The 26,047-nt window shown below is 38.3% G+C and overlaps 1 protein-coding gene across 4 annotated transcripts in view; it reads right to left on the reverse strand.

Moving 5' to 3' along the window:
* The window catches only part of LOC105488915 (ubiquitin conjugating enzyme E2 E2), a 386,674-nt gene extending 361,824 nt beyond the window's left edge, over positions 1-24,850 (reverse strand). For 2 of the 4 annotated variants that reach the window (XR_011619641.1, XM_071090831.1), the window contains exons 1-3: positions 24,320-24,850; positions 18,662-18,845; positions 9,851-9,901 (exon numbers count right to left, since the gene is read on the reverse strand). Coding sequence is in view for 3 of the 4 variants with exons in the window: in XM_071090831.1 (XP_070946932.1) it covers positions 9,851-9,901; positions 18,662-18,845; positions 24,320-24,835 (751 nt within the window). In the remaining variant the exon portion in view is untranslated. Of the gene's footprint in view, positions 1-9,850; positions 9,902-18,661; positions 18,846-24,119; positions 24,271-24,319 lie in introns of those variants that run through there. The other 2 variants (XM_011753422.2, XM_011753423.2) reach the window with 2 other exon arrangements.
* Positions 24,851-26,047: the final 1,197 nt, after the last annotated feature.

Consider the following 26,047-nt stretch of genomic DNA (forward strand, 5'->3'; position numbering starts at 1 on the left):
CAAAACTTCAATTTCATTCTCTTTTACTCAGTATTTATACCTCAAACTATAGCAACTGGTAATTTTAACACCCTTCCTAGAAAGTCCTAATAAATCTTACCTCCTACATGGGAAGGAGGGCCAACCTGTTAAACTCACTGTCCCAAGAATAACTATACTAAATTCTCCCCTTTTACATTTCTGCTCCCATTCATTCTCTTACCTAAAGCCAATCCCCATTTCCTTTTACCTTTCCAAATCCCACCCATTCTTCAAAGCCAAGTCCACATCCTTCCTTAAAGATGTTTTCCCAGCTGGGCGCAGTGGCTCACACCTGTAATTCCAACACTTTCGGAGGCTGAGGCAACCTTGAACAAGTTACTTAATCTCAGGAGTTTTAGACACTGGTTGAAAAGACTAAATGACATCACATACAGAAATCCTTCAAGAGTTAAAAACTGCTGTACAAATATTACAATAACCAGAGAAGAAAAACAGTGACAATAATTAGATTTTGCACTGGTTGTTCCTTGTAGAGATCACACATATAGACACTGTTCCCAACTTCTGTCTCAAAACCTTCCTATTCTATAATTTCAAAAAATACTCCCCCCCACACACTTTCCCTACATACCATTTTAGTTACTATGATGTGGAAAATACACTTCTCGGCTGGGCGCAGTGGCTCACACCTGTAAACCCAGCACTTTAGGAGGCCAAGGAGGGCGGATCACTTGGGATCAGGAGTTCAAGACCAGTCTGGCCAACATGATGAAACCCATCTCTACTGAAAATACAAAATTAGCCAGGCATGGTGGCGTACGCCTGTAGTCCCAGGTACTCAGGAGGCTGAGGCAGGATAATTGCTTCAACCTGGAAGGTGGAGGTTACAGTGGGCCAAGATGGTGCCACTGCATTCCAGTCTGGGCAACAGAGCAAGACTCTGTCTCAAAAAACAACCACTACCACCAAAAAAAAACCACACTTTCCTCTATAAAATGGCTCCCGTGATTAGTAAGATGACACAGTTTATGTCCAGTCACAGCCTCTTCCCATTTCCTCTGGGAATGCCTTACCTAATGATTTAAGACAATGAAAAAAGTAAACCAGTTGGAAGACTTATACTTTCTGATTCAAAACTCAGTAAAGCTATAGTAATCAAGACAGTATGCTACTGGCATAAGAAGAGACATACAAACCAATGGAACCAAACTGAGAGTTCAGCAATAAATTTTCACATTTATGATCCACTGATTTCCAACAAGGGTATCAAGATAATTCAATGTGAAAAATAGTCTTTTCAACAAGTGATGCTGGGACACTGGGTCTACACGAGCCAAAAGGAATGAAATTGGACCCTAATCTCATACCACATACAAAAATTAACTGAGAAAGGATCAAAACCAAAATGTAAAAACTAAAACTATAAAATTCTTAGGAAAAAATACAGACATAAATATTCGTGGCCTTGGATTAAGCCATGATTTCTAAGATATGACACCAAATGCACAAAGAACAAAAGAAAAAACAGATATTTAGACTTCATAAAAAGCAAAAACTTCTATGTTTCAAAGGTCACTATCAAGAAAGTAAAAAAAAAAAAAAAAAAAAAAAAAATCCACAGACTGGAGGAAGATATTTGCAAATCATATACCTGATGTACAGGACTTATATCCAAAACATATTTTTAAAAAACTCTTACAATTCAACAAAAAGACATTAAAAAATACAGCAGGATTTGAACTAACATTTCTCCAAAGAAGATATACAAATGGACAATAAGCACATGAAAAGATGTTCATCCATCATCCATCAGAATAATGCAAATCAATACCACAACAAAATACCACTTCATATCTACTAGGATAGCTATCATTAAAAAAAAAAAAAAGGGTAACAACAAGTGCTGCCAAGCTTGTGGAGAAAAATTGGGCCTTCAAACACTGCTGGCAGGAAACACAGACTTACTCTATAACCCAGCATTTCCACTCCTAGGTACACACCAAAGAGAAATGAAAACAAATGTCTACCAAAAAACCTGTACATAAACGTTCATAAAAGCATTATTCATAGTAGCAAAAGTGGAAACAATAGAAATATCCATCAATTGATGAGTAGAAAAATAGAATGTGGTATATCCATAAAAATGCAAGTTTATTTGGTAACAAGCAGGAATAAAGGCCAGAGCAATTAGGCAAGAGAAAAGAAATAAAGGGCATCCAAACTGTAAAGGATAAAGCCAAATTAGCCTTGTTCCCAGATTACATGATGTCAAAACCTAAAGGCTCTACCAAAAATACACTGTTAGAACTGTCAAGAAATTCAGCAAAGTTGTAGAATGCAAAATCAACACACAAAAATCAGTGGCATTTATATATGCCAACAGCAAATAACCTGAAAAAAAAAAAATCAAGAAAGCAATCCTATTTACAACAGCTACAAATATTATAAAACGCCTAGGAATCAATCTAACCAAAGAAATGAAAGATTCATATAAAGAAAACTATAAAACTGATGAAATAAATAGGACACCAAAAAAAGGGAAAGGTATTCCATATTCATGGATTGGAAGAACTATAATAATATTTTTAAAATGACAAGACTACCCAAAGCAATTTACAGATTCAGCACAATCCTTATCAAAGTACCAATAACATTCTTCATATAAATAGTAAAAAAAAAAAAAAAAAAGAAAAAAATTTCCTAAAATTTACATGGAACCACAAGACTACATATAGCCAAAGCAATCCTGAGCAAAAAGAATGAAGCTGGAGGCATTACATTACCTGATTTCAAAATTTATCACAAAACTATAGGAATAAAAACAGCATGGTAGTGGCATAAAAAGAGACACATGGATCAACGAAACACATGAGAGAATCCAGGTATAAATCCATGCATTTACAGCTCCCTCATCTTTGACAAAGGCATCAAGAACATGCAATGGGAAAAGGAGAGTCTTTTCAATAAATGGTTTTGGGAAAACTGGATAACTATATATGAAGAATGAAACTACACCCCTATCTCTCACCACACACAAAAAAATCAAACCAAAATGGATTAAAGATTTGAATCTAAGACCTGAAACACTACAGCACAATGGTCTGGGCAAAGACTTCTTGTGTAAGATCTCAAAAGCACAGGCAACCAAAGCAAAAATAGACAATTGGGATTACATCAACCTAAAAAGCTTATGCACAGTAAAGGAAACAATCAACAAAATGAAGAGACAACACGCGGAATGGGAGAAAATATTTGCAAACTATCTATCTGACAAGGAACAAGGGATTAATAACCAGAATATGTAAAGAGTTCAAACAACTTGACAACAAATAAATATATATATAAAATCCAATTTAAAATAGGCAAAAGGGCCAAGTGCAGTAGCTCATGTCTTGTAATATGAGCACTTTGGGAGGCCGAGGCAGGATCACCTAAGGTCAGGAGTTCGAGACCAGCCTGGCCAACATGGTGAAACCCCTTCTCTACTCAGAATACAAAAATTAGCCAAGTGTGGTGGTACGCGCCTGTAATCCCAGTTATTCAGGAGGCTGAGGCAGGAGAATCACTTGAACCTGGGAGGCGGCGGTTGCAGTGAGCCAAGAATACGCCATTGCACTCCAGCCTGGGTGACACAGTGAGACTCCATCTCAAAATAAAAGAAAAAAAACATCAGCCAAGTGTGGTGGCATGTGCTTGTAGTCCCAGCTACACAGGAGGCTGAAGCAGAAGAATCACTTGAACCCAGAAGGCGGAGGTTGCAGTGAGCTGAGATCACGCCGCTGCACTCCAGCCTGGGCAACAGAGAGACAAAACTCAAAAAAAAAAAAAAAAAAAAAAGCGGGGGGCAAAAGATGTAAACAGACATTTCTCAAAAGAAGACCAATCCACAAATGGCCAAAGCGTACATTAAAAAATGTTCAACATTGCTACAATGCAGTATTATCTCACTGCAGTTAAAATAGCTTAGATCAAACAGACAAGCAATAGCAGATGCTGGCAAGGATGTGGAGGAAGGGGAATGCTCGTACATTGTTGTTGGGATGTAAATTAGTACAGCCACTATGGAGAATAGTACAGAGGTTACTCAAAAAACGAAAAACAGAACTTCCATATGATCCAGCAATTCCTATACTGGGTATATGTATTAGTCCCATTTTCACACTGCCAATAAAGACATACCTGAGCCTGGGCAATTTACAAAAGAAAGAAGTTTAATGGACTCACAGTTCCACCTGGCTTGAGATGCCTCACAATTATGGTGATGGTGAAAGGTATGTATCACATGATGGCAGACAAGAGAAGAATGAGAGCCAAGTAAAAGGGGTATCCCCTTATAAAACCATCGGCTTTCGTGAGACTCACTCATTACCACGAGAACAGTATGGGGGATACCGCCTCCATGATTCAATTATCTCCCATTAGTCCCACAACATGTGGGAATTATGGGAGCTACAATTCAAAATGAGATTTGTGTGGGGACACTGCCAAACCATATCAGTATACCTCAAAAAAAAAGGAGATTAACGTATCAAAGAGATATCTGCAACTCCATGTTTACCCAAGTACCATTCACAATAGCCAAAATATGGAACCAACCTAAGTGCCCATTAACAGATGAATGAAGAAACTGTGGTATATACACACAATGGAATATTTAATTCAACCATAAAAAAGAATGAAATCCTGTCATGTACAGCAATATGTATGAAACCACAAAGGCTAAGTGAAACAAGCCAAGCAGAGAATGACAAATGTCACATGTTCTCACTCTTACATGAGAGTTAAAAATGTAGATCTCAAAAATAGAGAATAAACTGGTAATTACCAGAGGCCAGGAAGGGGAGTGGGGGGATGAAGGGGAAAAAAATAATATAAATATATAAATGTATATTCACTGAACTTTACACTAAAAATGGTAAAGATGGTAAATCACGTAGGTATATTTTACCTCAATTAAAAATATTTTTAAAAAAGAAGTACTAGGGTAATCAAGTTCGAGACCAGCCTGGCCAACGTGGTGAAACCCCGTCTCTACTAAAAATAAAAAAATTAGCCGGGTGTGGTGGTAATCCCAGCTACTTAGGAAGCTGAAGCAGGATAATCGCTTGAACCCAGGAGGCGGAGGTTGCAGTGAAACGAGATTGTGCCATTGCACTCAAGCCTGGGCGACAAGAGCGAAACTCCGTCTTAGGAAAAAAAAAAGAAGTACTAATGCATGCAGCAACATGGATGAACCTTGAAAATATTAAACTTTGTAAAAAATAAAATAAAAAATAAAAAAAGCACGTATGATTTCATTTATACAAAATGTCTAGATAAGGCAAATCCATAGAAACAGAAAGTAGACTAATTGCTACCGAAGGCTGATGGTGAAGGAGTTGGGGGAAAATGGGGAAGCAGTGACTGCTAAAAGGCATGGATTATTTTTGGGGAGTTTTCAAAATATTGCAAAATTGACTGTGATGATTACAAAACTCTGTGAGTATACTAAAAACCTAAAAGTATAAGTGAATTTTACACTTTATGTCTTCAATAAAGCTGTTATCAAATAAAAAGCAGCACCAGTGTTCCACGAGCAGATCCTTGAAACACACAGAAATAAAGTGTAAACTGCCAGTATAACCACATCCTCCTTTTTGGTTTACTTCCTCCTTTTACTTGTTCAATTACTAGACCAAAAATCAAATTCCAAATAAATCATTTCATTCTACCTTAGTCTTTTCTTCCAAAAAGTAATGAGGATTCTCTGTCATTCCCCTGCTCATAAACCTAATACAAACTTTAGCAGTAGCAGATCATAATAGCATTTGAACAAGTTAGCTTCTCTGTGATACGGGGGAACAAGTTACCCTTTGGATGACGACAATTTTAATTTTAATTTTAATCTGGAGATTTTCTGGCCCACTAGCTGCCAGTTCTCCACTAGCACGGAGGAAGTATAAATGAACACACTGACATGCACAGATCTAAGATGTTGCTTTTAACAATTTGTGAAAAACTGTGAAAGTCACAACCTATAGTCATTTACAAGGGGCAGTGAATCTACCCGTTAGAGGTCTGCAAGGACAGAGCAACAATTTGACCCACTCTATCCATCTAAGCTGGTATGCAAGGCACCAAGGTAGCAAGCAATTCTAACCAACCACCCAGCACCTCTAACTCAGCAGTAGTATGAAAACATTTACGGATCAATGGATCTGTGAAGGCCTCAGGATAGAGCCCTTGCAAATGTCATGGGTCAGTTATGTTATCCAACATGAAAGTTAAGGCCAAGAAAAATACATTCCATTACTTACAGAAAATACTCTAAGCATAGACCAAATTTCACTCAAATGATGTGCAATTTTCTATGCCTATGGCCCTACAGACTGTATGATTTTTATAAGCAGAAATTTTTTCTTAGCTATAAATTTTTTTTAAATATTTACCCATTAAACTGTAACGTTTTTAAAAAGAATGACATATTTAACCCAACTTCAAAAATAAAACTATCTTACTGCATTTTTACTTCAAAGACAACAATAAAGTGAGAAAAAAACTGAAATATGTAGAGGCAAATATTTCCTATATGAAATAATTCAATCTATTAAATCATTTGTGCATGTTCTTTAAAATAATATTTGTTTTTTCAAAACCTGAAAAAAAAATTAACCAATACTATATTAGAATAACTTTCTCTAAAAAATGCCTTACATAAACTTTATCTACACTGAATGCTGTGATTTGGGGTGACTTGATATTCTCAACTTCTTTAACAGATTTGCACAACGCTTAAACACATTCAGTTCCTTTAACATGATTCCAAAAGAAGCTTAACTAGATATCACATAAGAGATGTACCAACATTCAGAGGTTCCATCTAACCTGACATACACACAGTATTGGGTTGTATCCAGTCTGTTAAGGTTCCTGAAAATAGGATAAACCACACTCTAAATGGAATGTGACACCCATCCACCCCTACCCAGACAACCAATAGAAAAAATCATTCTCCACTCTGACTAAACAGGTAAAACCCACAGATGTTCCCTCACATATAATCTTTACATGTGATAGCAGACTAACAACTACCCAGGGAACCAAAAGGCAGGGTTTTGCGAGGCTTGTGTGATAGGAGAGGTAATCCACAAAGGGAGTAGAGTAAGGGGATGCTTTCTTCTGAAATGAGATATGACTTAACTGATTAAGTAAAGGACTCTGACTTCTGTTAGGGAGGTAACTTTAATTTGCACTATTTTGATAAATTAATCCATTACAGTCATTAGGCCAATGCAGGCAGTGCAGAACTTGTAAAAATCAACCACAAAAGCACTGTTAACTTTAACCAAAAATAAGCCAAACTAACACTATGATCTAACCTCTTTCTGAAGATGGTAACCACATTTTCATTGAAACACAGATGGGCAGATTAACTACAAACCACAATCAAATATTTGACACCAAACAATCCAAAGACCACAGTGATGCACTTAACAGGCACACCAAACATCCATATTAAGTAACACAAGCACACAGAAAATGTAAAACTAGTTAATCAACACTTATCAATCAGCTACAGCACAGAGGATCCTTTGCTTGCCAAAGGGAGTGCCACATGAAGGTAAATAACCTTTCTCTCTGCCTGACCCAGTCCAAGCAACTGTTTTAGAATCAATAAAAGGAACCAAAGCCACTGTACTGCAGACCTAGCTTCTAAAGCAAACTTATCAGCTATCCAATCCTCAGCCCACAAGTGAGAATTTCCCTGCAAATTCCCAAGTCAGAAAATTAACTAAAGTAGGTATCTTTAGTTACTTCTAATTTTTAAAAATTAAAACCTGTAATAAACATTTTGCTCTATTTACGAAGAGCTTACATATGAACTCGTAATGGTATCATTAACTAAGGCTCAAAGACAAAGTAAACCTCCAAATTTCAGATGACACTATAGTTAAACGTTTTTTACCTTTAACAGAACTATGGTTCAATTATTTTAGTTTACTTAAACAATAATCTTTATATAGTTCCTTTTCTCAGTCATCTAATAGCAAAATTGCAGTCTACATCACGTGATACTGTACATGGATTTCATTTATTAAAAATGAGTCTTAAACAAACTTATTAAAACAAAGTTGCTCATTTTACCAATGATCGGGGTTGTCAAAATTTAAGCAAAGAAGTGAATAAATTGGCCGGGCGCGGTGGCTCAAGCCTGTAATCCCAGCACTTTGGGAGGCCGAGACGGGCGGATCACGAGGTCAGGAGATCGAGACCATCCTGGCTAACACGGTGAAACCCCGTCTCTATTAAGAAATACAAAAAACTAGCCGGGCGAGGTGGCGGGTGCCTGTAGTCCCAGCTACTCGGGAGGCTGAGGCCGGAGAATGGCGTAAACCCGGGAGGCGGAGCTTGCAGTGAGCTGAGATCCGGCCACTGCACTCCAGCCTGGGTGACAGAGCGAGACTCCGTCTCAAAAAAAAAAAGAAGTGAATAAATTAAGTTCACTTATTTATCAGTTCAATTGTTCATAAAAAAGGTTACAAAAACAATACATGTAATATATTAATAACATGGTTTATTTTTTTAAAGATTCAGACCATTAAAACAAATATCCTAAGAAACAAAGGATGTTAGGTTTAATTCAAACTAGAGTTTTTCCACAAATCAATCCACTTATAACCATTGACCACCAAAAGCTAAACAATCATCTGCCATCTGAAACAGCTTTGATGTAATACGGTCGTAAGAGTGACAAAAAGTCTTACGTTAAACAGTTTTACCTAACAAAGACATATTTGTTCTATTTCAGTGAAACATTCTTTGAATATTATTACTGTAAGTTTATAAACTGTATATGATTCATTTAAAGAACCATATTAGATTCACCACAAAGTAAGTTCTATTAGAATTTTTCCTACACAAAACAGTTGTCAACTAGCCAACTATCAATATAGCCATATGCAAAATTTTCACTTTCATTAATTCTCACCATTGTTATCTTTGTTTTTACATAAAAATAAGATCAGTGAAGTCAGATATCATACCAAGCAATAAATTCTACCTGCATTCAATGTGGGGAAGATTTTTATTTAATCTGCCCTTCTACCTTCAATGCATAAGATTATCATTTTAAACCAGAAAAACTCCAGGTTGGCCTGGTTCCAATGCTGACCTCATCTCAAAATAGAAATAAGTGTCTTAAAAATAATCAAACAGTGATCTTCTAACCACTGCTTCAGACCCAAGGCAGCAGCTTAAGGTAAGAGGTTATTTTTCTCCTCTTTCTCCATGTATCTGTATAACATTAACCATTTCCAGGTAAGCACTTTTCTTTCCTAAAGTAAACACTGACCAGAAAATTCGGGGTCATGATCACAAAGTGAGAGACAGTTTTACACTTAACATCACTGCCTCAAATCACCCAATCTTACCTAGTCACAACCAATGACCATAATAACGTAAACCATGAAGAAGCACTATTTAATGTGTCTGCACTTTTAAAAATCAAATTCCAACAAGATAACAAAAATTACAACATAGCAAATATTTTAGCCACACTATTATTCTATCATTAAAAAACCACTTAAGGCCCTAACACCTCTTCCACTAAAAGGTAATTGTATTTGTTACCCCATAATTTCATTGTCTTATTGTTATCGCATTACACTACTTTTGGCAACTCCGTTCTACCACTACAAACATACTTGCTGAACATTCCATTTCTGCACACAGATGACAAAAACCACTGTCTTCCACAGTCACTTAAGTTCAAACAACAATGATATGTTTACTAATTAACCACATTACAACAACAGTTGCATATAAAACCAACAGTTCAAATGTACCTTCTGCAAAAGATACAAGTAAATAAAAAACCGTAAGTACTTACCTACAGTTGGGAGGAGGGTCCAATGTAATTTCTGCAAGTTCCTTCTGAATTCTTTAAAATAAAGACAAAGAACATTATGTTAAAAATATCTTCACTCTTAACAATTTATTTCATTAAAACGTTATGTTTTAATAATACTTCCCTTTGGTATATTAGTTTGAAATACTAATACTGTATAAAGCATCACATCCAACAATAAAGTAGCAATTTCCGTCAGGGTTTTGAGGATGCATCTAAAGGATGACACTATCAGTACATGCAACCTGTGGAAGGAACACTATGACTTCACTGAACCACTGACAGCGCTAATTAAAATTTCTAAAGCTGGAAATTTCTGCCACACCATTCATGGGTCATTCTAACTTCTGTTTTGTATTAGAGCATTCCCATACAGGATGGAAAGCTGATAGTAAGTTAAATTCAAGCATCCTGACTTGACAGAATCAAATGGTGAAGAAAAGATTCAGGATCTCATTCCAACACCTGAAACTGCCATCAAGACGCATATGGTATTCCTTCCTGGAGCCTCTAATTTGGAGCAAGTTGGGACTTTGACGTTTAACACTATTTCATCTGCTAGAACTATCCTAATATTACATAAGCAATTAATGTCATTTCATGAGCTTCACGCCAAAAAAAAATTTTTAAGCCTGCTCTACCTATCCTCATGTGTTACATTCTACTTTTATTTTTAACTGCATCTAACATCCTATGTATGTATAAAAAGGCTGAAAGCGCGCCACTGTTTTCTAAGACTATACTTAGCAATCCCTTAACTATCATTCATACCTTATTAAATGTAGGCTTTGCTAAATCAAATACAAAAATATTCTCAAAACCGTTTCTTCTCCTTTGCCTTGGTTTTTAAATATGGGGTTATTAACAGCTGGATGCCTGTTGTCTGGTAATTATTGTGACAGTATATGGATAATAACTGATTAAAGTATCTTTAAAAAACAAAAGAATCTGAGCAAAAATATTTACACTCAAGCAATTTCATTCTACTTCCTTTTCAAGACAACAAACTACTAGAATAAATGGGACCCCTCCAACAGAACTGGTATCAACTTCCCAAAGGAACTGCATGCTACTGGTACAATTTTCACTTTTCTAAACCGTGTGATTCAAGGTTGGTGAGGCATTATGAATCAGAGGACGGCTAAGAAATTCAAAGTCAAAGAAAATTGCATTGTAATTCTGCTAGGCCATTAAATTGAGTCCCTGGGCAAGAACACTGCTCACACATGCTTGCTTTCTCTCCGTGTGCCTCAGTTTTCTGTCCTGTAAAATGGAGGTTAACTAGAATAAACTCCGTGATCTCTTTCAACACACTATAACTTCCTTCTAATATGGGTTCTGTGATATATTTATATGCATACAAGTACATATTGCCCATATTTCAATGACAATAGTCTCAAAGATTTGATACAGGAGAACACATTTTATGGATTTCATACAAAATATACAACAGACACTTCAAAACTAAATGGCTAAGTCCAGGTTAAAGATGGCAAACTAGGCACACACACTTTTACCTCTCACTCATTCAGGACCCCACTAGGTGGGAAAGGGAAATGCAGAAAATGCAAAAAAGGAATAAACAGCAAAGAGAAGGGTGGTGGTCACCAATGAGTGAGAAATTTCAATATATTTCTGCAAGACAAAACAAATGGGTGTAAATCAAACAGGCTGAGACAGGCAAGAAGGGGGCTAAAGAGTGTATACAGATAAAATAGACTACAAAAGAGGACATAGGGGGAAGTAATCAGAAATCCCAGAAGGAAAAAAAAACTGCATAAGTCACAGATGAAATATGAAGCAAACTAAAATGTAAAATAACTTTAATTAAGTATCAGACATTGGGAGTGAGGTGGGGAGAGAAAGATTTGATCTATTTTGCCTAAATGCTATCACTCATTGAGAAGCCCGGAGATCATGACACTGGACTTGTAGTTAATCTAATCCTAATATGCTGTTTGGTCTGGCATTTAATGTTTACAGTTATAATAAATGTACAATTTATTGGTCTTTTACTTACAGACAAAGCATAGAAGATTGGTTGTTGGTTGCACTGTACAAAGTAAATGTTATTAACCTTGAAGATATAAAATTAAGTGTAGCTAATATAAAACAGTTAAAAGTGGATGGAGAAGATATTATCCCCAATTTACAAAGTAGAGAATAAAAAACATGTTATTTGTAGGAATAAGAAATAGAAGCTTAAATATATATTTTTAGAGTATAAAGGCAACAAATAATCTTTTTAAAAATTTTTAACTATCATTAACTGGGAGGAAGGAAAAGAAAGGAAGAATAGGTAAGTAAACTAAATCCTCATATTTCAGAGCAGGCAATCAAAAGATATTACTTCAATTAACAATTCAACGAGAAATAAGTGTATTATTTAGAGTTGTACAGAAAACCAACAGAAGGAATAAGACCAAAGACAGCTAAACAGTCTGCTTCAAGGGAATGGAACTGGGAGAATTAGGGGCAGGGGGTGGATTAAAAAAACTGTTACTTTCCATTTAAAAAACATCTATGTACTGTTTATTATCAGAAACATGAACTTTTAAAAATTGTTTTTTAAACTAAGAGAACCAAAGGAATAGTCATTATAAAAAGCATGCTTAAGCTGTCAAAAAAAAAAAAAAAACTATTTTTAACATAAAAAAACTTCTTTGCAATTTTCAAACAACACATCTTGCTTTATATTTATACTGCCCTTTAGATTTAAAAAAACAAAACAAAAAACTCATAAATCCTGGGCCAGGCTCAGTATTGGTGGCTATGCCTGTAATCCCTAGGCTTTGGGAGGCAGATGCAGGAGGATCACTTGAGGCCAGAAATTGGAGACCAACCTGCACAACACAGTGAGACTCCTTCTCTACAAAAAATTTGGGAAACTGTTGGTCACAGTGGTGTGTGCTTCTAGTCCCAGTTACTCAGGAGGCCAAGGCAGGAGGATCACTTGAGCCCAGGAATTTGAGGCCACAGTGATCTATGATCACACCACACACTCCAGCCTGGGCAAGAGTAAGACCCTGTCTCTAAGAGAAAAAAAATTGATACATCATAATTTGCTGTCATATAGTACTACACAAAAGTTGAACTCCAGATCCCTATAATTCTAAGTCTATATTATTTAATATAAAAAGCAATTTACTGATGAATTCAACAAGTCTGAGCAGTGAGTCAATAATATTATAATACATTTTGAGCCACTGTTACCTAAAATGGTTATATTTCTCTTGACAGAAAAGATTATACTAAGAATTGCTATTTAAACGGTTGTAAGATGTCCTGCTGTTTTCAATGACAGCAATTCAATTCTCTCTCAAAAGTTGTGATCATGGTATGTATTAAGTTTCTCAGCCTTGACAAGTGGGGATAAGGAAGGTACCTATTTCAGGCACTGTCTCTTAGGGTGAGGAAAAATGAAAAGTATCAATAATTCACACTTACAATGTACCTTTCCCATGATGATCTTTTACCATTAAAAGTGATCCGGTAAATCTTACAGAATTCTCTAAGTATCTGTTTTATCAGTTCCCATTTAAAAGACAAGGAAAACTAAGGCTAATTATTTTATACTGGTAAGGTGAAAGATGGAGAACTATTATCTTGCTAAGTCAAACAAAAAGACTTCCTTCATCAGAACTTTTAAGACAAAATTATTTTACACAAAAATCACCTGGACAATTGCCTAAATTTCCAGTTTCCATAAGGCAGTGTCACCTCTTAGGTTAGTATGATACAGAAGTCAGCAACTGCCTATTGTTACTGAGACAAGTCACAAGCAATAGACAAATTAAATTTCAATGTATATTATTCTACCTTATACCTTAACTGTTCCAGGAACGAATGATAAGAGTACAATAAGAGTACTGTGTGGGATTGTTATTTGCTTTAAAAAAATAGCAGGGGAGGGGAATCATAACAATCATGATTCATTCAGACTTAAATGAAGAATATGGTACCAAAATTATACAGAACAGAGAGGATATGAAACTCTCATTTTAACATCAATATATTGGAAAAGGGGTTCAGAAAAATGAAGCAGTGTATATGTACTAACATGTTTAAAACACACACATACATTTCTTGGGTTAAAGAAAATTCAAAAATTTACTCAGAGCCAAGTAGAACATGAATGTGTGGATATGTAGATTTGCAAAGTAATTTCTTAGCAGGAATTTTTTAAAAACCCTTCATCTCATCTAGATAACTTTCTATATTCCCTTACAGACTACAATCCTCAGTCAACCTAAAAACCCTCTATTCTAATCAATTGAATCACCTAGCAAAAACCTTCCAAAATGACCTTATTCTCAAGAAAGTGTCATGCAACTAATAATTAATATTTTTTAAATGTCAAAGCAATCTTTAAAAACACATTGCCATCGCAAATAAGAAGTCTAGAGTTTCATTCTGGATGGTGGTATATACTACATACATATGATTCTAAAAGATCATTGATTTTAAGACACACCATCAATAATTGTGCACATAAATTTTAAGATGTGTCCCAATTTCAGAAACATTAAAAAGTTTTAAAAAGTGCATTTAGAATGAATAAAATACAGTAATTACAAAAGATTATCTATAAAAGTACTATTTCATTCTCATGTGGAAAACAAACTTACAAGAGCCCATAAGATAAAAGTTCAAACTGGAATACAGTGGAATCAATTTTTCAACCTAACAAAAATTTAGAGTCTGAAACCAAAAACTACACCTCGAACAGTATCATATTGAGTGTCCAAAAATAAAATCACCATGTCTACTCTGAACAAAGTTAATTTAGAATAAATATGATTTAAAATTCACATTTACAGATGTATCAACCCATAAAAGCAGCAGAATAAATTCAATGAAGATCTCAAAATAGATGTTTTATTGAACTGACTAGTCAATTTAATCAAAATAATCTAAATCTGTCACTGCAGATATAGTCCAACTACAGACTTGAAAATATAACAAGAGTGATATAGACATATCAAGAGAACAGGCTGTGATAAGAGCATGACAATTTTTTAAGAAACAAACTCTTGCCAAAGAAAAGCAAAAATGCATGTAAGATGTAACTGTAATCTTTCCTTTAACTCTGAGACAGAAATTAATTTCTACTACTGTTTAAATACCCACTTAAATGTTTTCTGTATTATATATCACTATTCTGTAATATCACAAATGAGATTTTTCAAATCATATTTCTATATCAGCTTATTAATTCTGTAATTACTGCATTACAGCAATTATTAATAGTACATTTCATATAACAACTGAGCACCTACGTGCAAGCACTTTCCTAAGTCACTACAAAAAGTATTTAATTACGGCATCTGAATATTTCTAGTTTGACAACAGCACTGCCTCCAAGGTTAATATATACCTCATTTTTCCAAAGTTTGTACCAAACAGACTTGGAAAATATCATTGCAGACTTTAACTGACATAAAGTCTATTAGTGACAGCATCAGTTTATGAGAGCTTACTATGTGCCGAATAAATGCTTTATCACATTTAGTCCTCATGAGAACTTTGTGAACAGCGTACCATTATCATCTTCCTTCTACGAAAGAAGAAATTGAGGCTTGAGCTGTTTTTTGTTTGTTTGTTTGTTTTTGAGACGGAGTCTCGCTCTGTCGCCCAGGCTGGAGTGCAGTGGCCGGATCTCAGCTCACTGCAAGCTCCGCCTCCCGGGTTTACACCATTCTCCTGCCTCAGCCTCCCCAGTAGCTGGGACTACAGGCGCCCGCCACCTCGCCCGGCTAGTTTTTTTTTGTATTTTTTTTAGTAGAGACGGGGTTTCACCGTGTTAGCCAGGATGGTCTCAATCTCCTGACCTTGTGATCCGCCCGTCTCGGCCTCCCAAAGTGCTGGGATTACAGGCTTGAGCCACCGCGCCCGGCCGAGCTGTTAAATTATACATCAGGATCGCAGAGGCTAGGCACAGTGGCTCATGCCTGTAATTCCAACACTTTGAGAGACCAAGGCAGGAGGATCGCTTGCAACCATGAGTTCAAGGCCAGCCTGAGCAACACAGCGAGACTCCCGTCCCTACAAAAAATACATTAAAAATTTAGCCTGGTGTGGTGACACACCCATGTAATCCCAGCTACTTGGGAGGCTGAAGTGGGAGGATTGAATGAGCCCAGGAGTTGGAGATCATACCACTGCACTCCAGCCTGGGTGACAGAGCAAGACTCTGCCTCAAAAAAAAAAGAAAAAGAAAAAAGAAAAAAAAGAAAGAAAGAAAGAAAAAGGAAAAAAAAAAAAAGACCACAGAGCTATAGCTACTAAATGCTAGAACCTAGATTCAAACGTAGATCCTGTCTCTAGAGTTCAAGCTCTTCAATGCTACTCTTTCTCATAAAATGACACTATTTGGGAAAGACTTCTCATCTGAATAAAAATGATCATCAACAAAAAAGTGTGAAATAAAATTTATTTTGAAACTACCTCTAACTTTTAATCTTCTGAACACACTAGTACTAAGATGCTAATATCCATGGAAAATCCAATCCCTAAAATAAGCTCAGGGTTCCAAGGTAACCAGTAAGTAAATATTGTGACTGCACTCTGCTAGGTACTGTGGATATGACAGTGAACTTAAAAGATGTGGGGTCCTCTGTTCTCATAATTCCCAATTTTTTTCCTAAGTTAAGCAGAAATGGCAAAGAACCAACAACTTCCCTATCAGCTGAATCGGAGGAAGAGAGAGGGGAAAATAAGTTTTTTTTTTAATTAAAAAATTAGTAGCAAAGCCGCATTTTTATATTTAAAATAAATAGTAAATAATTACATCACTTCATACAGTGTCACCCAAAAACCAACTGAAGACCTTTCTAGAGGAAGATCATGAACCACAACTTGAAAATCACAGATTCACAGGAATTTGCCACAGAGGGATTCTTTCAGCCAGGAAGCAACTCAAAAGAGACTTCTTACTTTCACCAACGCAATACAACCACTTACTATTTACTGCCAGTCAGGCACTGTCCTGTGCTCTGTACATACACTATCTCTAAACTAGGTTGTATCTCCTATGTACAGAGCAGAAAAACATCTTCCGTATTTTTCCCTCATGAAATCTATCATTAGGTTTGAATAATCTGTACTTTCTACATATAGTGTAGTAAAATAAAGATGACCCATGTACTTGAAAAACTCATGTTCACACATAAAGCAGTACATCTTTCATAAGCAGAATTTGATCTTTGGCATATCATGCAAGAAATATGATTTTAAGGTATATTATAGTGGTGCTCCCAGTTAGGGGAAAAGGCAGAGCCTCACCACAACAGGTAACTTTGCTAACTAGCAATCACAAAATAAAGCACAGGCCCAGCAGAACCCTATTCCCCAAGGACCTGGCCAACCAATCCTTGCCCTTTTCTGACAAACTGAAAAGGCCCTGTAACAACCCAATCAGACACTGAGGACTGAATTAGATTTTCCGCATCTACATGGAACTACAATCTGTACCTGAACATCTCCTTTCCACCCACATCGACTTCCTTCTTTCACCTAAATGTCACATTTTCTCTACTCCTCACCTTTCTTATCCATCCTAACCCCACCCCCCATTTCCCAGGTCACCTCTAAGCAGGTCATTTGTGTCGTGGTCTGGCAACAGAAGGGTCAGCCAGCTGAGTCCCCTGTAATTGCAGTGTGATGGCAAAACAAACTGAACCCTCTTCCCTACCCTGGCATGTTCTAGTACACAGGTCTAGAAGTTTAAAGTTCAGGGCTCTCTGACTTTCAAACAGCTCCTTCAACAGAGATCAGCAATACACCCCCAGGAAAGGGAAACTGAATACTCTAGTACCTTGGAATAACCACTCACCATCCTCCAACATCTCTCACCAAGGGGCCTGAGAAGGTTCTTTCCAATCCTGTAGACTGACTAAGCCAAAGGGAAACAAGGTCTACTAGAACATAATAATGGTTTCTTATCTTTGAGAAAGGAGTTCCCCTTAATCCACACCATAAAATAACATATAAAGCTGTAATTCAACATTCAGGCATTCCACTATGCCTAAAAGTTACAGATCGCTTTTATTTATACTTCCTATTTGGGCAATATAAAACATATGAAAACAAAGCAAGAACATAAAATCACAGGATCAGAAAAGACACTACTTTATCTTTCAAATTATTTTCCAAGAGATATTCTATAATGTAACAATGTCAAAACAGATTCCCTCTAAGTCCATTGACATGCCAATCATTTTAAGAGATTGATGTACCAAAAGAAGACCATTCAAATACCTACTTTCCAGATCCATCTATTCTCCAGAGAAAGAGAAAAATCTGTATCAAGATGGATCCACTGACTAATGTAATGAAACCAAGATGCACTTGTCGCTAATGTCAGCATTTCTGACTCTACCAACTGGGAGTAGTGGAAAATAAACTATCACTCACTCAATAACCACTTCAAAAGATTCCTAATCTCTATTCTGTGTTACGGAACAGAAAAAAAATATTTATGGTCAAGTAACCATAAATGAAACCACTGCAACTTTACATGCACGCCCTGTATATGCTTCCCTAATAATACACAAACACACAAACACACTATGGAAATGTATTTTATGAATCTGCCATGCCATTTAACTGACTTTAAATACTGAAGTTCCCTATGGCTAAAACCATGTAAAAGAGATCATCTTGAAAGGGAAAGAAAAATCCACGAAGTTCATGGCTGACAATCACGGAAAAAATGATTAAATGCAAGAGAAAAATAGAACTTAAGATGATAAACTGATACCAAAAATAAAAAGGTTATAATAACTGAGATACCTTTTAGCACTAGTTGACAATTTAGCAGCGGTTTTGCTGGATATTTTTCCCTCCTTTTTCTTGGGCTGAACTTGTTCTCTTTCTGGTTCTTGCTGAACACTTTCACGTTGATCTCCATCGGAACTTCCTCCACTAGTGCTTGGACTGTCATCAACTCTTTGTGCCTCAGTGGACATTTTAGATCCTGGATTAAAGAATCAAAAATCATTTATTCAGCTGTGAGGACGACTACAGTAAGCTACCTCCAGAACACAGAGAATGAATCTCAAAGTAAAACAAGTAAATCTCAATATAAAATGGATTAAATTGGTCATTTACAAAACAATGCAGCTTTGGGACTTGCTAAAACTTTTCCTTCATCCATTCAAAATGTATTGTAAAACAAAAACATACAAAATTTATACATGAAACGTTCACAGCAACATTATTCATAATAACCAAAACTGGAAACAACTCAAATATCCATTAACGAATGAATGGATAAACAAAATGTAGTAGTATATTCACATAATGTACTGTTAGCCATAAAAAAGAATGAAATACAGTGTCTACGTGCTACAAAATGGATGAACCTTGAAACATTCTGTAAGTGAAAGAAGCCAGCCACAAAGGACCACAAGCTGACTATTTAGATAAAATGTCCAGAATAGGCAAATTCATAAACATCAAATTCAGTAGTAAATCTCACGCCTGTAAATCCCAATGTTTTGGGAAGCCCAGGGAGGACCAGCCTGGGCAACACAGCAGGACTCGATCTCTACAAAAAATAAAAATATGATTGATACCACTGCATTCCAGCCTGAGTGACAGAGAGAGACCCTGTCTCAAAACAAAATAATAATAATAATAAAATAAAATGGGTAAGTGGTTGCCAGGGAGTGAGGGGAGAGCAGTGAAGACTGACTGCTAATGGGTAGGATGCTTCCCTGTGGGGTGATAAAAATGTTCTTAAATTAGATAATGATAATGTTGCTCAATTCTAATAATAAATATTCTAAGAACTACAGAGTTGTACATTTTTAAACGGTAAATTTTATAGTCTGTGAATCACATATCAATAATGCTGTTACAAAAAATAAGAAAAAAATGACTAAGGGTCTACTCTCTACCAGGTAAAGCTGTGCTAAACCCTTTGGTCCCACAACTGTGAAAAACCTGGACTAGCCAACTTGCTAAGTACAAAAACGAAGGTTAGTACAAATAGTTGTGGGAACAGAAAAATGGGAGGATTCTTTCAAATCCCTATTCCATCAATACATCCTCAGAGCTGGGCTAAGGTTAAAATTCTCCAAACTAGTAAATTGTTTTAAGTAACCTTTGTGATAACAGAAGAACACAGAGGCCTGCATGACTGCATGATTCTAAATAAAAATTGAACCATACGACGGCATCAGCACTGATTCAGCTATATACTAAAGCAACCATATTTCACAAGAGATGGCGAGACACTGAAGAATTTTTTTTTTTCTTTTCCCCACAGTCTGGCTAAAATATCCCTCAAGGCATTCAAATTCCCTTTGCTCTGAGTTCAGGCTCCCCAAGCAGCTCTGATTACCAACTCAATTTCCTCAATAGCTTGATATTTAGGTAGCTGTTATAATCTAGACAGGAGACACAAACAATTCCAGTAAGAGAAGAGGAGTATCTCTTCTCAACTGTCATTCTACCATAATCAATTTCTGAGTTTGATGACTACGAATACATCCCTTACGAGCTGACTAGCCTACAGTGTTCTGACAAATCCAGAACTGAACCAACAAAACCCACGCCCAGACTCTAAAAGGTCTTGTGCTCACCACAGTTTTGTCACCTAATAATCACTTTGAGCACTGTATAGCTACCTTCTGAGACACCTCTTTAAAAACAAATACCTATACTTAACAAGTACCATTAACAACAAAAAAAATACCTTTAAAAATTAGAGGTACACTGAACAAACTCCTTTTGAAATGGATCCTTTTGATTATTCTTATTCAAATTATGACTTGAAATAAAACTGTTTCTGATATGATCAATAAGAATAGGTAAAGATACCTCAAATAAAGCAAAATTTTTAATTACTACAATTTAGTCCAAATGGATAGCTATTTGACACTGATGAAAATTCATCATTACTAAAGATTTAACTTGTAGTCTGCTCCAAGCCAAAGCAATGTTGTAACACCGATCTTTAATAGACTGAAATTTTTGTAAGACAAACCAAAAAGCACTGCAAAAGAATGGAGGCATCACGAAGCACAGAGCCGCAAAGAGTCAACAGAAAATAGTGAATCCTTTCACTGACACGCCACACACACCACCACCAGCACCCCTTCAACCCCAACAGCTCCTCATGCCACACAAAAACAGGTCTGCCTCAACAGCTCTGAAACATACTAATGGAAAAGCTGACTACTTTTCTACCTATTCTGTAAATGGAGAGCACCAGTCTCCACAGCTGTGACATCTTTTATGAGCACTAAAGTCACTTAATAGAATACTGAAATTTTTTATCAGTATGTTTCACATCTAGCTCTAAAAGTCATAACATATTTCTTGCTTTTTTTCATTTTTATTTTACTCTAAATTCTCATTCTTGGATTTAATTTTTTTTTCACCTTACCTCTTTCAGTTAAAATATATCAGAAGTTTAAAACCTTCTAAGTATGTACATAATGGCATTATCAGTTAGGGCAGCACGCATGAGAGTGAAAACGAGAACAATCCTCAGGGAAAGGTGCTCAGATACAGCAAAATGCTGCCAGCGATACCTTAAGAAATGTGAAATGAGTGATAAATCATTTTATACATTTTAAACCAGGAGCAATCTGTTCCATGATAAATATATGGGAACCTCAATGAAATAATATTCTCTATACTGAGGCTGCAGCTTCAGTTTAATAAACTATGATTTACTAAACTATGCCGAGAGTTTCAGTTGTGTATCACATTCGTTATAAAACCATACATTCTTAATATTCTTATTTATGTGCATTCACATACTATGGAATGCCAGAGTTATATAATTACTTAAAAAGATTGCTCAATGATGTCATCTGAACCATAATCTGAAACCCAAATTTCATAAATTACTGCTGAATATCAGAGGAAGACTAAAGTAAAAATTAGTCTCACTAGAGAACTAATAAAAATACTATTAGAAATTCCCCAATAGAGGCGTAATTTCTAGTTTCACATTAAGGAAAAGAATTATTTCCACTTTCGACTTAAGACACCTATTTCATCCAAGTGTTAACCTACAAATGATAAATCCATCTAAGGCCACTGATAACCACTATAGGAACTTTCAGAAATAACGTTTTCACATCTCTTTTTCAAATATCAATAAGAGGAGCTTCTCCTCGGTTTGTTTTTTGAATGCTTGCTTACAAAAAAACTATAGAAAAAAATTATTGTGCCACTCAGGTGCAATGAATTTTTATGAAGAAAAAGTAGTCTATAAATCAATTTAATTAGTCATAAGTGTAAAATTGATGTCTTGTCTCTCTAAAGTACAAATGAATAAAAAATTCCTGAATTAAAATTCTTTAAACATTATCTTCTAAATTAGCATTTTAAAATTAATTCCTAAACAGTTAATCTGATCCCATTATCTAATCTACAGGGAAGATAAACTTAAATCCCAGGGTTATAAACAAAGAGCTACTCTCCAATGATAGTTTCAAAGATATTGAGATATATAAATTAATATGCTTGCTTCGTAACTCAAAGTAAAACTTAATTTTTAAACATAAAATAGGCAGTCCTTCCTCAAACTATGTTAAGAGGCTTACATTCTATTACTTCTTCAACACAAACTGTCTAAGCTTGTATTAGCTATGTACCCTATGTTGTAATTACAGTCCTGGAAATTAGCAACATACAGTGAACGAAACTCACGTGTTCCATAAACACGTGTTCCATAAAAATGAAATGATTTGGCTTGAAATATTACTGACTACATAAAGGCAACTATAGTCATTTCATAAATCCAGCCTACTATGCAGGTAAGCCTTATAACAGTATCTACTAGTATAAAACTGCAAAACCAAGGGTTCATTTGAGCTTTTATAACAGGAAAGCGTTTAATTCTGTCATATAGATCTTGCTGTCTTCCTACTCATGTTTCTAAACTTTTCTAAAATGTAAAATAAATATATAGTATATGCACACAGCAATATTCAGCTTTAAATTTAACTGCAAAGATATTTATGCAGAAAATAATAGTGGAACACCTGATTTGGGGGTGAAAGGTGCTGCAGGGGAAACAGAATGGGGTATAGCATTATATGAAAACACTCTATCTTCAGCATCAGCCCACATACAGAACTCCAAAGAGACAAGGAGCATCCAAATTGCCGTAGCAAAGGCAAATATTTAGATTCACAAAGTGCAGACTGAATTATTACATATCTAGAAACATACTTTTTAAAGAATCAGGGATTAAAAACTAAGAAGAGCGTAAAATCTTTTAGAACCGCGAGATAATTTGAGGGTAAACCTTAGCACTTCCTTTCGTACTTTTAAATGAAAATATTTGAGTAGACTCTCAAGAATACACAATACAAAACGATGAATCTTAGAAAACATGCAAATAGGTCTAAACAGCCACCGAGCACAGGATGATGTCTTTCTAAAGCGGCCTTAATTTCCTTAAGGGAAGATGGATTGGACATTTCTGGTTGGTCGTGGGAAAAAAAAGCCACAAGAAGCCACGCTTTATCTTCATTAGAAATTGTAAAGGGCAAAAAGATCAAAACATTATGAGAGAGAGGGGAGAAAAGAGGGGGAGAAGTGGAGTGGGGGGGAAGGGGGAGAGGACAGAGGGAATCCAGTTTCAAACCAGGCCAGTGGGGGCTGCAGAGAAGAGACCAGAGAAAAATGGGCTTCGGTTCCAAACTGTGACAAGCGCCAGGGATCACAAAAGACAAATACAACACACACCCCACACCAGGACACACACAAATACACCCCACAAGGTCTTCTCCGGGCGGGCCACCCGGGTGCGGCGGCGGAGGAGCCAGACCCGGCACTCGCCAGGAGAGACACCATGTGCAGCAATTATGCAATTAGGGAAAATAGCAAAAGATCAAGCCGGGCACTTTCCACCGTGACATTTATCCTGTACTTTTGCAAAGACTTAGTTCCAGGATGCGGCTAGGAGAAGGCAGGCGCTGGGAGGGTGGAGAAGGATGGGGAACTGAGAACGGAAGGGGGTAGAAGGAGGACAGGGAGAGGAGAGGCAGAAGGGGGGATGGGAAGGAGGGGGAGGGGTAGAAAGGGCGAGAAACGGGGGCAGGAGGCTCGCGGGAGGGGGCGCAGGGAACCGGGCCCGGGGAGCGAGGAAGGAGGGAACTAGGACACGAGCGGTGTAAGCAGAGACCTGCGGCGCGGAAGGGAGGTCGGGGGAGTGAGGAGGACGCCAGCGAGAGGGAGGACGCCCGAGGAGGGGAGGCACCGGCGCGGCCCGAGCGAATACCTGAGGGGGGTGTCCGTGCAGGTCGCAGGCTGGAGCCGAAGCCCGGGGAGAGAGCTGCCGACGCGCGAGGGGGAGGGAGACTGGGGAGGCCCCAGGGACGGGATGTCCCCTGCGGACCGTCTAGTCACCGAAAGCCGGACCCACGCACCACGCACCCGACCACGCCTGTCCCCGCCGCGCTCGCGCCCGCCCGGACTCACCCTCAGCGCCGCCGCTGCCGCCGCCCCCGGCCGTTCCAGCTCCGGCTCCTGAGGCTGCTGCCCGCGGCTGTCGCTGTGGCTGCCCCTGAGTCCTGGAAAGTGAAGCCACCACCTCCGGGAGCCGCCGCCGCCCGGCCGTCCGCGCGCGCACCCGCGAGTGCGCGTCCCCGCGCACCCGCCTGGGAGAGACCGCGAGAGCGCGAGCCCCACGTCGGCCGTGCGGCGCCGCGCGCCTACCTCCTCCCCCGCCCCTCCTCCTCCGGCGCGCGGCCGCGAGGGGGCGGGGGCGGGCGCGCGCCCGGGCGGGCTGCCCCACTGGTCGGGAGAGGGGGTGGGGAGGCGGCGTGGAAAAGTAAAGTGACAGCTGGGTCCCGCGCGCAGGCCGGGCTCTGACGGGGGTGGGCGAGGGGCGTCCCACGGGGAAGGAACGACAAGGAGGGAGAGAAGTGGGGAAAACCGAGGCCGACGGGGTGGCTTGAGGGGAGGGGACGCAAGGACCTTGACGGGCACGCGCATTAAAGGGAAATGCCGGCTGGGGGTTGGGGGTTGCCCCAAGACGGTGCAGGCAGTGGGGCGAGGAGGCCTTTCACCCCCATCCACCGCAGCCCTTGACTTCACGCTCGCCTCGAAGCTTTCGCAAAGTAGCTACCGGGACTGACCCTGTTGACACACTAACCCAAACTCGCAGACGCGTGGGGCCCGCATGTACCCAAGATAGGAAAACTTCACATTGGCCTGGAAAGTTCGTCCAGGCTAAGCCTGACTCTTCACCCGACACTGCAGCACGAAGGCCCTTCTGCCTTTTGGCTCGCCCTGGCCCAGAATGCACACCAGCCGGTAGAGAGGAGCCTCGGGCCGTTTAGCCCTGGGGTATTGAAGAGAGAGGTGGGGGGTACAGGGTGCGCCACTGTCAGAGTGAGTGGGAAGCTGCCTTCATGCCCAGTTGAGGGATATGGGAACAGTAGCAGTGCTGTAGGTGGCCTGAGGGAACATTAGGTTCTGTTTTACTCCTCACCCCAAATAACCGTTTAAAAAAAAAAATGTACCTGCTTTGCAAACTTAGCTTCCACGAAATTTCTCCCACCCCCACCTCCAGCCTCACTTACCAAGGGAGTGCTGGGTCGTTGGCAACGGGGTGTCCAGCGATGCAGCAAAGTTAACTTCGATCTTTGTGGAGGAAAGGATTGGAAGACCTTTCACTGCTTAATTGCTGAAATTATGGTTGCTACAGTACTTCGTTTGACTGTGGATGTTTTAACTGCTATTTACTAAGTTCAAAATGGATTTAATACAAATCAGTTACCCTTTTCGTTTATTCAAGGAACATTTATTGATGCCAGGCACTGTCTAGGTGGTAGGTATATGACATTGAATAAAAGAGAAAAATCCTTGTCCTCAGAACTTCCCTATCTCTGAACCTTCTCTGCTTTACACTCAGCATCATATTCGTCAGCAAATTCTGTTGACTCTGCTTTCACAAATATACGGTGAAAATGTCCACTCCTCACTCCCCTCCCCACTGCTGGTGTCCTGGTCTAAGCCATCATCTCTCAATAATTATGTCCTACCTGATCTGTCTACCTCCCACTCTCCGCCCCTCCCTCCCCCACACCTACACACAGCTGACTGTCCTTAAAAAACAAAGATTAGATTATGTCTCTCTTCTCAAAAATTCCAGTGGCTTCCCATCATACAGCAACAGCCAAAGTGCTGAATATGGACACATGC

Source organism: Macaca nemestrina, chromosome 2, assembly GCF_043159975.1.
Source record: "Macaca nemestrina isolate mMacNem1 chromosome 2, mMacNem.hap1, whole genome shotgun sequence".
Classification (NCBI taxonomy): domain Eukaryota; kingdom Metazoa; phylum Chordata; class Mammalia; order Primates; family Cercopithecidae; genus Macaca; species Macaca nemestrina.